Here is a 14,313-nt window from a genome sequence, read left to right as displayed (position 1 = left end):
TTTCTTCTTTCCTGGTTTGCTTCAGTGTCCTCTCCTCTGCCAGTTCATCCTCCTCCTCCTGCTTTCACATGCTGAAGTTCATCCAGGCTCACTCCTGTATAGACATACATAATGAGTGTGATGTGCACCGTCTGGAGGATGGACACGCTTGAAGCTCTGACTCGAGGGGGTAGGGGAGGCAAAGGCAATATACGTAACCTTAACATTTGTACCCCCATAATATGCTGAAATAAAAAAAAAAAGCAAAGCAAAGCAAAGGCATTGTAATAGCCTAGGTGAGAAATGAGAGTCTGAAGTGGGCCTTTACAGTGAAGAAGAGACTTTAAGGAGTGGTGTATGGATTAGGGTTCTTTGGGCATAAGCCACACTGAGGACGCTGGCTTGCACAAGCAAAATAGGAATTTACTGAAAGGATAAAGGGAAATTCAAATTACTAAAGGACAGCCTAACAGCTAGCCCAGAGAAGAAAATCAGGCCAGCACTTCAGGTGGAGAGAGCAGAAACTAAGTGATCTCTTTAGGGCACCATCAAAATAAGTCAGCTTCAATCATTTTTCAGCTCTTATGTTATTTCTCAAGATCTTAGGTCCTGGGAGAAGATCTGATTGGTGTGTACTGGTTTCCTGGCAGTCCCAACAAGAATACATGCTGGGAATGGATAGTTTCCCAAAGGAAAAGGAGAATGCAGTTGATAAAAGAAGAGGAAAGGAATGATGGCTGGCCAAATACACAGATACCCACCTTGGGAACATCAACAGAGAGGACAAAGGGCGTGAATAGGAGCCAAGGCTCAATCCCAAGTGCATAGCTTGGTGCTTCGTGGTGCAGTTAATCAAGTTGGGGGTAGGGGAAGAGGGGCACACTCTAGGGGAAGGTGAGTTTGGTTTGTCTTCTAATTAGTGAATCTGCAGTATGGGGCTAGATGGCAGGATTTAGATATTTGGATGTGGTCAACCTCTCCACAAGAGAGAAAACCATAGGCATGAATGTGACAACTTAGGGACAGGGTAGTTGGTGAAGAAAGAAAAGAACCATTTATGCAATGCTAGGGAGTAGTAAAAATTAAGAAGCAGATAAAGGGAGCAAAGCTAGGCAGGCGAGTGATATATTTAACGAGGCACATTGGCCTACTGAGAAATCAGCTGTCCCATGTTTTCATTTTGTTTTGAGAAAAGAAGGTAAGGCAATTTTCCCAGCCTCTTCTGGGGAAAGTTGCATGTGCTATGGTGGTCAGCGCTATCCTCTACCTCCAGGTGGGGGAGCTAACAGGCTTCTTATGTACTTCAGAGCTTAAAGGAAAAGTTGCCAGGTAGGGGAGACTCACCTGTAAAGTCTGAGTCCAAAGAGAGGTAAATAAAATAGGTGTATCAGAAATCTAACACCTGGGAGCTTGCTAGAAATGCCCCACTCCATGCCAATGAATGAGAATCTTCATTCTAAGATCCCCAGGAGATGTGCACACACATTGAAGTATGAAGAACATTGTCCTAAGGAGGGATAGTATGAAATTTGTGGGTTTTGAGTGTTGAAGAGAAGGGTGGCTTAACTCATCAAGCCTGGAGGACTTGAAGCAAAGAGCACGGCAAGTTCATGGTGAAAAAGAGACGGGCCCCGGGCCTTACAATTGCAGCACCTGGTGGGCACTAATGGGGACCGGATACCGACCTCACTGAGTGGGCCTGTGGGTGAGCTCAGCACCAAGGGAGCAGAGGCTCCTGCTCTGAAAGGGACCACACTTGCCTGCAAGGAGCAAGCAGCAGAGGCTACCATGGCATGCATAAACCATCAGACCTGGCAATTAGGTCACACACAGTTTCTAATGAGTAAGGAGGCAGAAACCATACTATAATAGTTGAATAGCAAATGGAAGATGAGAGAATGTACCCGATGAGCAGAGAGTAAGAAATCCAGAAGCTCAAATACCAAGTGAATGAGGTAGGGGTGACAGCCAGCTAAAGAGGGAAGGAAGGACAAGGTATGTTTATTTCATTTTGTTTGCAGTGGGCACATTAAATACTTAGGGGAAGAAATCAGTGAGCAGAAGGAGGTTGGAGATACATGAAAGATGTTAATCGATAAGGTGGGAAAGCATAGAGCAGTATTTAGAAGGTAGCATCAACAAGGCTTTGTGACTGACTAGACTTGTGCAGGTATGAGGAGGAGTTGTTCGTTTCCCCAGTGTTTTTGACTCCGAGGGAGCCAGGGTGGAGGAACAAATACTATTGCAAGGGTTTGGTTCTGAGTTGGATTAGAATTAAGGAAGATTTGGGTAATATCTATTTTTAATGTTCAAGAAACATAACATTTTTATTAAAGTATTGCATCCTAAAACAAGTTCTGGCCATCCCTAGAAAAGGAAGAAGTGTAGTAGGAAAGTACTAAAGAGTAGTACTAAAGTACTTAGAGTCAGAACTCCTAGATTTCCAGCCCCTAATATGACGTTAGGAGAGTTACTTACCACGTCTGAGCTGCATCTCCCCAATGTGTATAAATGGGATGAAAACAGTGGCGTACCACAGGTGGGTGGAGGGAGTGGTCTGCCCTGGTGCAGTTGATAAGAGTGTGCACTATTTGTAGAGAATTTTAAAACAATAAAACTGACTAAAAATCAGTTTTTTTTATTATGACCAAGTGCTGACAATTCTAAGCAATGTCAGTGAATTAAAAATACTCCCCATCCGTGGTAGCTATGGAATAATAATATAATAATGTGCATTTCAGAGTGTACTTCATGAAGGGAGAGGATATGCAAGTGGCACAGTATAAAATGACATAAAATGTAACTTTTAAACAATGTACTTTTATTTCAAATTAGTGTGATGTGAAATTTGGGGAGAAAATAAAGATGCTTTCTGTTTTTTTAAAGAAGTATAGCAAATCTCCTAATCTGTAGAAAATTATTTGGTCATAATCAGTAATAATGTCATTTTGGGAAGGTAAGTGATTTCCTTTACTACAGAATTCTATAAAGAATGAGTGAAAACATCTTAATTGTTTTTGTGTAATAGAGAAATCAAAAACATTAACTTTATAGGATTCCTTCTGGTCAGGTAATTAATCAGACCTAGTAACTGGGTCTATGTAGACTTGCTAGGTCACAAAGCCAGTTAAAATCAATTAATTCAGTTTCTGTATGCTCAGAAATAAAGTACTATTATCTATAATCACAAAAATCTATTGAATTCTCTGAGAATATCACATTTTAAAAGCATTAAAAAATATTTTAATGCTTCAACTTACGATGACTAATAATGATCAAATATTACTTTTAAAAGGCCTTTTTATAAGGCCAGGCACAGTGGCTCATGCCTGTAAACCTTGGGAGGCTCACTTGAGGCTAGAAGTTTGAGACCAACCTGGGTAACACAGAGAGACCATCTCTATAAAAAATAGAGCCAGGCATGGTGGCACATTCCTGTTGTCCTAGCTACTGAGAAGATTGAGGCAAGAGGATCACTTGAGCCCAGGAGTTCAAGGCTGCAGTGAGCTATGATTGTGCCACTGCACTCCAGCCTGGGCAACAAAGTGAGACCCTGTCTCACACACACACACAAAGGCTCCACAGATAAGTGTTAACTAGCAAGAATGCCAATAGTAAACATTTCTTTCATGTTTTAATTCTACCTAGCATGTAGTTGATAGAGTATGAGACTAATTCCATTGAAATATTTCATTGATTAATTTCTACCATTTCTACCATGTACCTATATTTTAATAATGCAATAAACAATACCTTTTATAAAAGCTTTAAACATATAGCAAAAGCTTGATTACTAGTTGGTCCTCTCAGCATCAGTTTATGATACTTCAATACCTGTAGGTGCAGAAGCTGAGCTTTGCAGCACAGAGAATATCCCAGCAACAGCTATATAACTATTCCTAGTCAAAAAAGCTGAGCTGATCTCAGGCTATTAAGTGTTAAGTACTCGGTAATAATCTATCACCTTTACATGCTGCTTATAGAGAGGGCATTGTTTTACTCAAAGACTGAAAGACTAAATTAATGAGCTTGTAATTCATTGTTGTGAGGGCTAAAATATCACAGTAATTACCAGAGCAAAATTTAAAAGTAACTATGTTTTTAAAAATAAAAAAAGTAACTATGTTTTAATTTTACCTGATACATCACTAGAAAAACATTCTGAATTCTGAATTTTGTGACATTTATAGCAATATACATTTGCAAATATGAGGTATAGTGACTTTATATTTAGCCACAGTGTACTATTTTAGAAAAATGGAAATTAGCTTATGTGTATAATTTGGATATTGGTTTTCACATAATTTAGAGAAAACATCACTATGGACAATCATTACTTTAAAAAACAGCCCTTAAACGTCATGGAAGAAGTCACTTGAGAAGAAACCCGTCCCTCAGTGGATCGTCATCTTCAACTGTAAAGCTTGCTGTGCCCGTGTAATGCGCTTGTCCTGATACTTCCACTGTGACAGCTTGGAAATCACCGCATTTTGCTTCCTACAAAAAGAAGACGAAAGGAGTATACTATCAAAATATTGCACTCATATTGTATCTGGCCTAAAAGTTGTACTCTTGATTTTTATCATATTATTAATAGTAATCTTGACTTTTGTCATTAGCCCCAAAGTTAATCCTACAGGCCAGGGACATAAGGAGAGTGACATGGTCAGACTTGTGTTTTAGATACATTAGCTGCAAAGTGATGGATGAATTGGAGAGGAGACAGACTAGAGACCTAAACATCGGTTAAGAGATAAACTCAATTCACTGATTGAATACAGAGTCACTAAGGTAGTTTTTAGTGAAGACAGAGAGGAACATAATGTAGAGATTACCCTGGAGGCAGAATTGACAGACCTGTTGACCAACATATGTGGGACCTGAGAAACAGGAATAAGTTAAATATGACCACAGTTTCTAGCTTGGAAGTGATGCTAGTGATGCCATTAACCAAGATGGGGAATGAGAGAGTAGGCATATGCTGTAGGAAGGAAGAACTTTTTAACAAGGCAAGTATGAGATACCTCTGGGACAATCATTTAGAGATGAGTATAGCGAGCAGCTGGGACCAAGAGTGGTAGACTCAGGAGGAAATACAGATTAGGCATGGTAGGGATGGGGGTTAGGGAGCCATCAGCAGCAGATGGTTGAGAATGGAAGACTAGGAAATGGATGGAACTGCCCAGTGGCATCAAACGGTAGATGAGATGAGAAGGAAGCTAAGAGTGAAATGATGGGGACACCTAAATGGAAGGACAGGGAAAGGAAGCCGGGGCACGTAAAGAGACAGAGCACCACCCAGCTATATTAAGATAATTTGCTATGTTAAAGGACCCTTTATGAGTAGATTCACTTAATAAATGTAGATTAATCATTCTACAATAGATTTTATTTACTACTATTGAGTAGATTCATTAATTAGCTTTTTTAGCACATTTAAAATTTTGTTCCACTACAAAATGCTGTCCACAACTTTTCAGGACTTCCACATCCTATTACATAACATGAAACACTACTATGGGATAAAATAAGACAAAAATAAAAAAACCCCTGAAATCCTAATTTAGTGGTTCTCAAACCTTTTGGTCTCAGGACTCCTTTATATCTTAAGATTTGAGGACCCCAAAGAGTTTTTGTTTGTGTATTATCTTTCAATATTTGCTGTATTGGGAATTAAAGATATTAGTTCATTACTTCATTTAAGAAAATAATAAACCCGCTACATGTTACAATATAAATAACCTATTTTTGTGAAAATAACTATTTGCCAAAACAAAAAACATTTAATGAAAAAAGTGGCATTGTTTTACATTTTTGCAAACTTCTATCATGTCTGGCTTAACAGAAGACAGCTAGATTCTCATATCTGCTTCTGCATTCAACTGGTTGGGATATCACACATCATTTAGCTTCTGCAGAGCTCCACTGTACACTCTTGAGAGGATGAGAGTGAAAAATAACGTCTTAGTATTATGAACATAGTTTTGACCTTTGGGCCCATGGAAAGGACCTTAGGCACCTTCCTGAGTCCCAAGACTGAACTTTGAGAACCAATGTCCTAGCTGAAAAGAAGTTTTTACAGGCTTGCTTTAAAATTCTCTTCTGAGAGCCAAGTGAAGAAACTTATCAAACACCCAACTCAGGCCTCTTCGGTCCCATAAGGAACACGTTTATGAATAAGAATCTAAGGGTGTCACTCACCCTCACGGCTTTTCCTGTGAATACTGAGCCAGTTGCACTGCTTTTAAAGGCTCTAGTCTGGTTCAGTTCTAGAAGCCCTTTGTGATACTGTAAGGCAATTCGGGCTGTCACTCCTGAACCGGTAGGACTTCTGTCAACCTGTTTCAAAATAAATGAAGACAAGAATGTTCAGTGTTTTGGTTCCATATTCTGGCTTTTATGCCTTAAAGTTACAGTTTTAATACCTGTTCATCTGCAAACACACAGATGTTGGTGGTTGGTTCCTCGCTGTATGCATCTTTTCCATCTGTTACTATGGTTCCGTATAGAAAGGCAAGGTCTTCGCTATCAGGATGATTAATTTTAAACTGCAAATAACACCAAAAATTATCTACCACATGGAAAATAAATATTTTGATTCAAATTTATTTTTATAGATAATGTAGATGGGGCACTCTCAGATGTAACTTTTCAATCTTTACCATTTTTGAAATACCTTTTAGGGTGAGGAACTAAATGCTAGAAAGTATGTCTTTGTCTAGATGAATAAACATAGTTTTATTGGAAGTTATGATTCTTATCATTTGAATCCCTTCTCAGGCTGTTGCCCTGCACATAGACTCTACTAAGGAATAGTCCTATTTTATGCACACCCCACCCCTCAAGCACACATACACGCTCTTTGAAGCACTGACGCCAGGATGGTCAACCCACAGGCTGGCCATGGCTGCTCCAACAGGATGAGCTAAGGCAATCATATTCTCATGCTCAGGAGCTTGAAGGGGTTAACCTGGAAAAATTAGGCAATGAGTACCTAGAACTGAAGTTAATAAGTGACAGAGACAAGGACTATGAGAAGACATGAGTAAGCAAGTGTTCTAAGGATGCAGAAGCTGCTAGGTAAGAGAAACAATTGGACAGAAAGATTTATTGTAGAGGATGAAGTCAGCTGGTTCTATGAAAAGCAGCGGATACACACAGAGGCTGGCCCTGGCAGGGTAGCTAAATCCCTCAGAGGTACATTCAGGCCCAAATATGCAATACTTCCTTTTGTTCTTGGAAGGTCTAGTTGTTTAACTTTTCCTGGATTTCTGTGATGTCTGATAGTGTGACACAGATTGCTACTCTCTTACTTCCCTGTGTATTTGAACAATTAGTACATTCCATTTGCACTTACCTGTCATTTAAAGCAATTGATAGAATTGGGTTCTTAAAATCCAAAGAGTCCATCTAAAGCTGAGTTAAAGAGGCCTGCAGATTGGATCTTTGTTTTCCATCCTCTTAAAGCCCCTATGCCCCACGCCTGCTTCAGCACAATTCCAGCATAACACTGTTCACAGCTATGCCCACCGCCCCACTAAAGCAAGATCCTTGAAGGTGGGTTTTTTTTTTTTTTTGAGTCTCTGCAATGTAGCATAATGACTGACGTACAATGTGTTCTTGAGAAATATTTGTTTATGTCTTGTGAAAGAATGAAGATGAATTTATATCAACTTTAGCCCCCACCAAAAGGCCTTTCACTAAATCCGCTTTAGTAGTACAAATGGTCAGCAGTAGATGAAGTAGTTGTACTGTCTGGTACATCAATAATAGAACTCATCCTCATTTTTCTCAGAATCCCCTCTTCCTCAAAGTCCACCCCTTGCCACTTTGTTGAGAAGTGCAAGCTCGAATGAGAAGTTCAAAATTACTTCTTTTATTAAAAAACCATGACTTTATCTGTTGAGTTCATTAAAAGTCAGGAGAAATTATTTTGTACCTAATAAAATAACTCAAACTATTATATGTCTACTTAATAGAAAATTGATATAAATCCAAGCTTCAGAAGTTACTGTGATAACATAATTCCACATATTAGTATTGACAGTTCCAGAAAAATAATTTAGAACAGTGATATAGTATATATTTTTCATTTGGTTATTTAAATTATAAATTATGTTAAAGCCTCAGGGGGGTTCAATAGGCCCCTAATAATTATTAGTACAAGTATATTAGACACTATCTTTCATATGTTATTTTTTTTACTACTACCAATGATTAAATTCTCATTTACTAAATATTCAAATACTGTACTTGTATTTTATTTATAGGTCCCAATTTTAAGGTAAAAAATGGCAGACTAAACCGATTTTATCAGGATAGCTGTCCCAAACCAAAACCAGAGTTACTTGAGTAGTTATTTGAGTAACTTCTTAGCAAAATAGGAAAGGATTCACTAATTAGGAATTAATGTTCTCTGTGAATAAGAGAAAGTCTTATAAGACTTAATGAAATCTATTCTGTAAGCTATATTTTACATTCATTATCTTCAAGTTTTACAGAATGACCACATATAGCAAAGCACATGTATCTTAAATTAGTGGAATTCTATATATTTACTATACATTTAAATAACCACAAACTATATTAGTATACAATAATTAAAATTAATAATTATGATTTATTAAATATTATGGACCAGACACCATTCTAAGTCTTTTACATGTACTGACTTATTTCATTCTTAGAATCCTACAAAGCAGGTGTTTCATAATTTCCATTTTGCAGATAGGAAAACTGAGGCACATGGAGGTCATGTAACTTACCCAAGGTTATGAACATTACAAGTGGCAAAGCTAGAACTCATAGGTAGTTTTGCTCTAGAGCCTAAGATTTTAACCAGTACTCTATTCAGACGTACTAATAATAATTTAAATATTAGATATTAGATATTTAATTTTCTTTACAGACATAATAATTTCTATTTTGTCCAAGAACATTTTTTATGAAGGCAGAAATTGCACTGACCTGAGTTTTCACTGCTTTTGTCACTGAACTTGCTGCATCTACAAGGTCCCTTGTCTTTGCAGAACAAACATCAAGTCCTAACTTTTCAGCACTAACAAATGCATAAAATGCTCCACCATATGCGATGTCCACCACCACCTTTCCATGTCCAGGAACATCTACCACGAGATCTAAAAAAGATGTGTTTGGAAATAAGATGTGTTTGTTAATAAATATTTTAGTGACAAAATTTACAGCATTTTTAATATATTTCCAGTGGAGGGGGGGTTTGTTCTCTTCCTATCATAAATGAAGGATAAATGAATGGAATGAAGCAAAAAAATCAACTTTTAAAATGAGTAAGCATTAGGTAAGTAATAGCTAGGTGCATCTGTTTTTAATTTGATGTTTACATACATTATAATACTGAATGCCATGTTTTCCCCAACTCATGCATATGCATTTGTCAACTACTCTGAGCAGCTTTTCTAAGAAACATTGTTTCTAGGAAACATGAGGCAGAGAGAGGGAAACCCCTGGGACATCCCTGTGAAAACTATGAAGGAAAATGTAGGTACCTGCTTATCCTATTAGTTTAAAATAGTGAGGATTTTGGATCCTATTCACAAGTTGGTTTTCTTCAGCTGTAACGTCAAGACAAAATTTTTTAAAAAAGATTTTTCCATATAAATTATATACACTTAATCATCTACATATTTTCATCTTATTAAAGTATCCCGCAAATACTCAGAATAAAGGCACTGTAGGATCACTATCCTCTACAGTAGTATCATTTAGCATATCTGAGCATTTGAAGTCCCTGACACACCCAAAGGTTCACTTGAAGGTCAGTTGTCTGATACCCTGAATAGGTGTTTCCAAAGAAATGCAACTGGGTGATATTTTGGGACATTAAACTGTTTACCCCTGCTCGAATTTTCCTCTCTTCCTCTTCCCCAATTCAAGCTGGCTGTGATCACTGCCTCTGGGGGAAGCTCATGATAGGGGAGAAAGCAAGCCTTTCCGTTTTTGTTTTATGGAAATCTAATCTCTCAGGGGAAAGGCATTTGTTGGCAAAGGAGGACCCTGAAGGGAGGAATAGAGAGAGAAATTTCCTCTGGCCTGAGAAGAGAAGAGGCTGACGGTCCTGAACGCAGAGGACCTGTGTTGACTTCCCCACTGCATCACGGGAAGGCCATGTGGTGAAACAGAGGCAGCAGACAAGGAGGGGGAGGCAGGGGCAGAGGGCAGGGGCTGCATAAAGTGGGGCAGGCGATGTTCTGCTTCAATGGTTAACAGTGCAAGCCGAGGACAGAAGGGCCCTCCTCTCCAAGTTCTTGGCACTTTTAAGAAACCTTTGTTCACACATATCAGGAAAGAGGACAGCAACATAGAAGGATGAGGCTCCCAGTCAACCAGAAGGACAGAGTGGGGTCTCAATTTCAGAAATCAAGTTGTTAAAAAGAAAATATTTCTTGTATTCCTGAGTTTTCACACCGAGTCATACAAAGATCCCAGTGTGCTATCAGTTCCAGACTAGTCTACAGAAGCCCTTTAACACGACGTATCAAACCAGAGCAAATCTACAACCAAGTAAAACATGCCTGTGGATCTTAACAGCAAAACTGAACCAGAAATGTCTATCTTGATGTTGGCGCAACATGAAAAGCAGGTTTAATGAAAGGAGAATGAAGAAGCAGATGGAAACGTGGGACTGCACAATGTGGAGAGCTAAGGCGGGTGTCCGTGTGAAGATTGCCACCTATCAGGAGACAGGGGTGGCAAGGCTGCGGCTCAGTCTGTCTACCCTCTTCTCTTGAGCGTACAACTGAGTGGGGAATTGGCCACCATTCTAGGGCCAGGGCAGAATGGGGAAGCTGGCTCAAGAGAAGTGATCACTGGGCATACGATCATTCCCTTGGCTGCCCTTTCTAGAATTTTGGGGTGGGCAGTTGGGTAGGGTGCTATATCTCACTGAGTTTTAGTTTCCTTTTCTTTAAAATGGACCAGATGTCCTTAAAAGTTACTTCTGTCCACTAATTCTCTGTGACCTTTTTTTTTTTTTTTGAGACAGAGTCTCACTCTGTTGCCCGGGCTAGAGTGCTGTGCCATCAGCCACCTCAAACTCCTGGGCTCAAGCGATCCTTCTGCCTCAGCCTCCCAAGTAGCTGGGACTACAGGCATGCGCCACCATGCGAGGCTAATTTTTTCTATATATTTTTAGTTGGCCAATCAATTTGTTTCTATTTTTAGTAGAGGCGGGGGTCTCACTCTTGCTTAGGCTGGTTTTGAACTCCTGACCTTGAGCAATCTTCCTGCCTCGGCCTCCCAGAGTGCTAGGATTACAGGAGTGAGCCACTGCGCCAGGCCTATATGACTATTTTTAATCATGAAATTACTAATATTAAAAATTAAGATACTTGCTTCACACAAGTATATCCTATGTGCCAAGTACTTTAAATAGCCCTTTAATTAATGACATTAGCTCCTTAATCACTACAGTTCTGAGAGGTAGGTACTGTATTATTTGCTATCCTCACATCATTCCCCAGAGTTATACACCAAATAAGTAGCAGAACTTGGAGTTAAACTCAGGACCAAGTGGGACTCCAAAGCCCAAACACTTTCTACTAAAATACACAACTGCTATCCAGAAGTCAACCCATGATCTAAGATTTTTCCTTTTCTTCCATATAGGCATATCACTGAAATTTCAATTTGATTTACTTTGCTCAAGATTGAGTGAGCACCCACCAGATGTCAATTACTCAGAGGTATGAGGATAAATAAAACAGTTTTGCCCTTCTTCCTTGTCCAACTGAACTTCAATGAACAAGAAAGACAAATTTTAAACTATGCTGTGTGAATGATGTGTAATACGTTAAATAGTTTTCCAGAAAATGAAAACACATCTCCATTATACTGCAAAAGGAATCTGATAAACCTGGGCTCAAGTCCTAGTTCTGTCACTTAGTGTGGCTTTAGTGTCCTCTTGTATAAAACTGCTATTTTTCTTAAAGGGTTGTTTTGAAAATTCCATGTGAAAATGTGTTGGGGAATTCCTGGCACAGACTAGGGATGCAGTAAATGTTAATATTAAAGCCAAAAGTTTAATTTCCAATGGGAATAGAGTTCTCAACAGAATCAGATATTTACATTTGTTAATCAGCATAATCTCCAAATTTCATTTAGTTACTTAACAAATAGTCAGTGAATACCTATTGTTCTAAGCACTTGGAGTACGGTGAATGAAATAGAGTTTCCATTTTAGTATGGTGGGGTGGAGATGAACTCAGCAACCCTCTGAGGTGGGTATAATGTCCTCATTTTACTGGCTGTGACACTGAGGCATGGATGCTCTTGAACGTGGTTACTGAGATGGGGAAGGGCAGAGAAGTGATCTTATAGACCACTGGCCTGCCTTTTATGCATTTTTCAAAGTAGAGAACACAGGATTTCATTTTCTTAATAACTCAAAGTGACCATTAATGCTAATTATTGTGCTGTCACACAGTGAGGCTGTCAGGAACTGTTGTGCTTGAGGGGTTGGCTGTCCCTGACCTAACCAACCCAGGAATACGATGTAGTTGGTGATCCTGCTGCCAGCTGTCAGTGCCCACTAAATCTGTAATGCTTCTCATCTGCTGCTGGAGTTGCTTAGGGGGAAATCAGGTAGCCATGCCAGATAAACTGTTGAGGTTTTTTAGACACAATCCTAAACATAAATTCTGTCTCCCTCAAATGCCCTCCCAATCCTGAGGTGATACCTTCTCTCCCTAAAGGAGAAAAATGGCATCAATTTCTCCAGAGGCATCCTTCCACAACTTGTGTGTTTCAGCTGCCTGAGGTTGTTCTAAGAGTGACAGTGCTTGTTCTACTACTGTGGCATTCATAATCAGGCTAATTTGTCCTTCTTTACATGATATACCATACTAGGATCTGTACTAGGGAACCCAGCAAAACCTTCTGATGGCTCTACATACCTAGAAACTCTTAATTAGAAATCCTATATATCCTGCAGTCTTTCCATCTTGAGGAATGTATTTTATATATTTTTAAGTATCTTGCATACTCTCATTTAATCCTAACGAAAAAACTCCATGAGGTAGATGAACATAGGCACAGAGAGGTTAAGTGATGTGCCTAAGGTTTCACAGCTTTAAGGGGTTGTCAGTATTTGATCACAGGCAATATCTGTTTCTGTTCTTAAAGAATAAATGCAACAACATCTATATCTGAACAATTTATAAGTTGCTTAGTTCACTCATTCTCATTTTAATTCTTCCCAAAGAAATGGGGAAAATGAGGGGAAAAAAGACTGGGTTTAGTAAGTAATTAGGGGTAATAATGTGTCTTCCAAGCCAGCCTGGAATCCTGGTACACAGGCTGTTCTTCGCTCTTTCCTTGACCCTAGCTAGCATGCCTTGCTTTATCAGCTGTGAATTCTCTAGGAACCTCTGACCGGTGCAGAAGGCGGCGCTGAGTAAGGAAAACATGAATTCTTTACTCCTTAAGGCTCTGCCAAGACCACAAGCGAGAGATCTGCGGGATAATTGAATTGCATGCACCAAGCAAATACGCAAGGCTAAATATGCAGGCACATGTTCGCAGTGATTTATAATTACCTTTCGTTAATTGCAAGGGCATGCGGGGTGGTTAGTTGCGCCGTGCGGGTTCCAGCCCAGAGAGACTGCAAGTGTAGTTAGTTGCACCCCGAGCTGTTGCTCCGCCTGGGGCTGGAAGGGTCCCGCCCGTTACCTGTGGCCAGCACGAAGGCCGGGACGCTGTGGAAGCGCACAGGGCCACGGCTGCGGCCGCCCTCACACTCCACGAAGGCGGCCACCAGCCCGCACGGGCAGTGGATGTTGACGCGGGCCTCGCGGGTGCCGGCCGGGGGCGCGGGCACCAGTCCGAAGTCCAGAGCGAAGCGGCCGAGCGCCAGCACGGCGTGGCCGCACATGGAGCTGTAGCCCTCGTTGTGCAGGAACAGCACGCCCAGGTGTGCGTCCGGCAGCTCGCTCGGCACCAGGACGGCCCCATACATGTCCCGGTGCCCTCGGGGCTCGAACACGAGCCGTCGCCGCACATGGTCTAGGTGCTGGCGCATGTAGTGCCGCTTCGCCAGCAAGGTGGCCCCGGCCACCTCCGGACACCCCGCCAGCACGATGCGCAGGGGCTCACCGCCCGTGTGCATGTCCACCACCGACAGCACCGGCGTCCCCGGGTCATGCGGGGGCAGCCGGGGCACGGCCAGCGCGCACTCCATCGTCCGCGTCCTCGGACACAACCACCGTCCCGCAGCGCCCGCCTCAAGTCCACGTCCTGCCCTGGTTTTCCGCGGGAGAGGGCGGGGACGCCAGGCAGCCCCAGGAGGCGGGGCCTCGAAGC

At 40.8% G+C, this 14,313-nt stretch overlaps 1 protein-coding gene across 1 annotated transcript; it reads right to left on the bottom strand.

The window, feature by feature from the left end:
• Positions 1 to 2,779: 2,779 nt before the first annotated feature.
• On the bottom strand, positions 2,780 to 14,309 carry L3HYPDH (trans-L-3-hydroxyproline dehydratase). Its single transcript, XM_012785667.2, has 5 exons — positions 13,684 to 14,309; positions 8,947 to 9,116; positions 6,405 to 6,527; positions 6,181 to 6,318; positions 2,780 to 4,476 (listed from the first exon to the last, which is right to left on the bottom strand). Exons 1-5 carry the CDS (start codon positions 14,189 to 14,191, stop codon positions 4,351 to 4,353), a joined length of 1,065 nt encoding a protein of 354 aa, XP_012641121.2. The 5' UTR covers positions 14,192 to 14,309; the 3' UTR covers positions 2,780 to 4,350.
• Positions 14,310 to 14,313: the final 4 nt, after the last annotated feature.

This window comes from Microcebus murinus, chromosome 6, assembly GCF_040939455.1.
Source record: "Microcebus murinus isolate Inina chromosome 6, M.murinus_Inina_mat1.0, whole genome shotgun sequence".
NCBI lineage: Eukaryota > Metazoa > Chordata > Mammalia > Primates > Cheirogaleidae > Microcebus > Microcebus murinus.
Note: the sequence above shows the minus strand (reverse complement) of the source record. Positions and strands in the feature narration are given on the sequence as shown.

Excerpts from the sequence above, each read along its gene's own strand:
- L3HYPDH (XM_012785667.2), bottom strand. The coding sequence starts at position 14,191 with ATGGAGTGCGCGCTGGCCGTGCCCCGGCTGCCCCCGCATGACCCGGGG. Across the intron at positions 9,117-13,683 it reads GGCCTTCGTGCTGGCCACAG|ATCTCGTGGTAGATGTTCCT; the intron begins GTAACGGGCGGG and ends CATCTTTTTTAG. Across the intron at positions 6,528-8,946 it reads CAAAAGCAGTGAAAACTCAG|TTTAAAATTAATCATCCTGA; the intron begins GTCAGTGCAATT and ends TGTTATTTGCAG.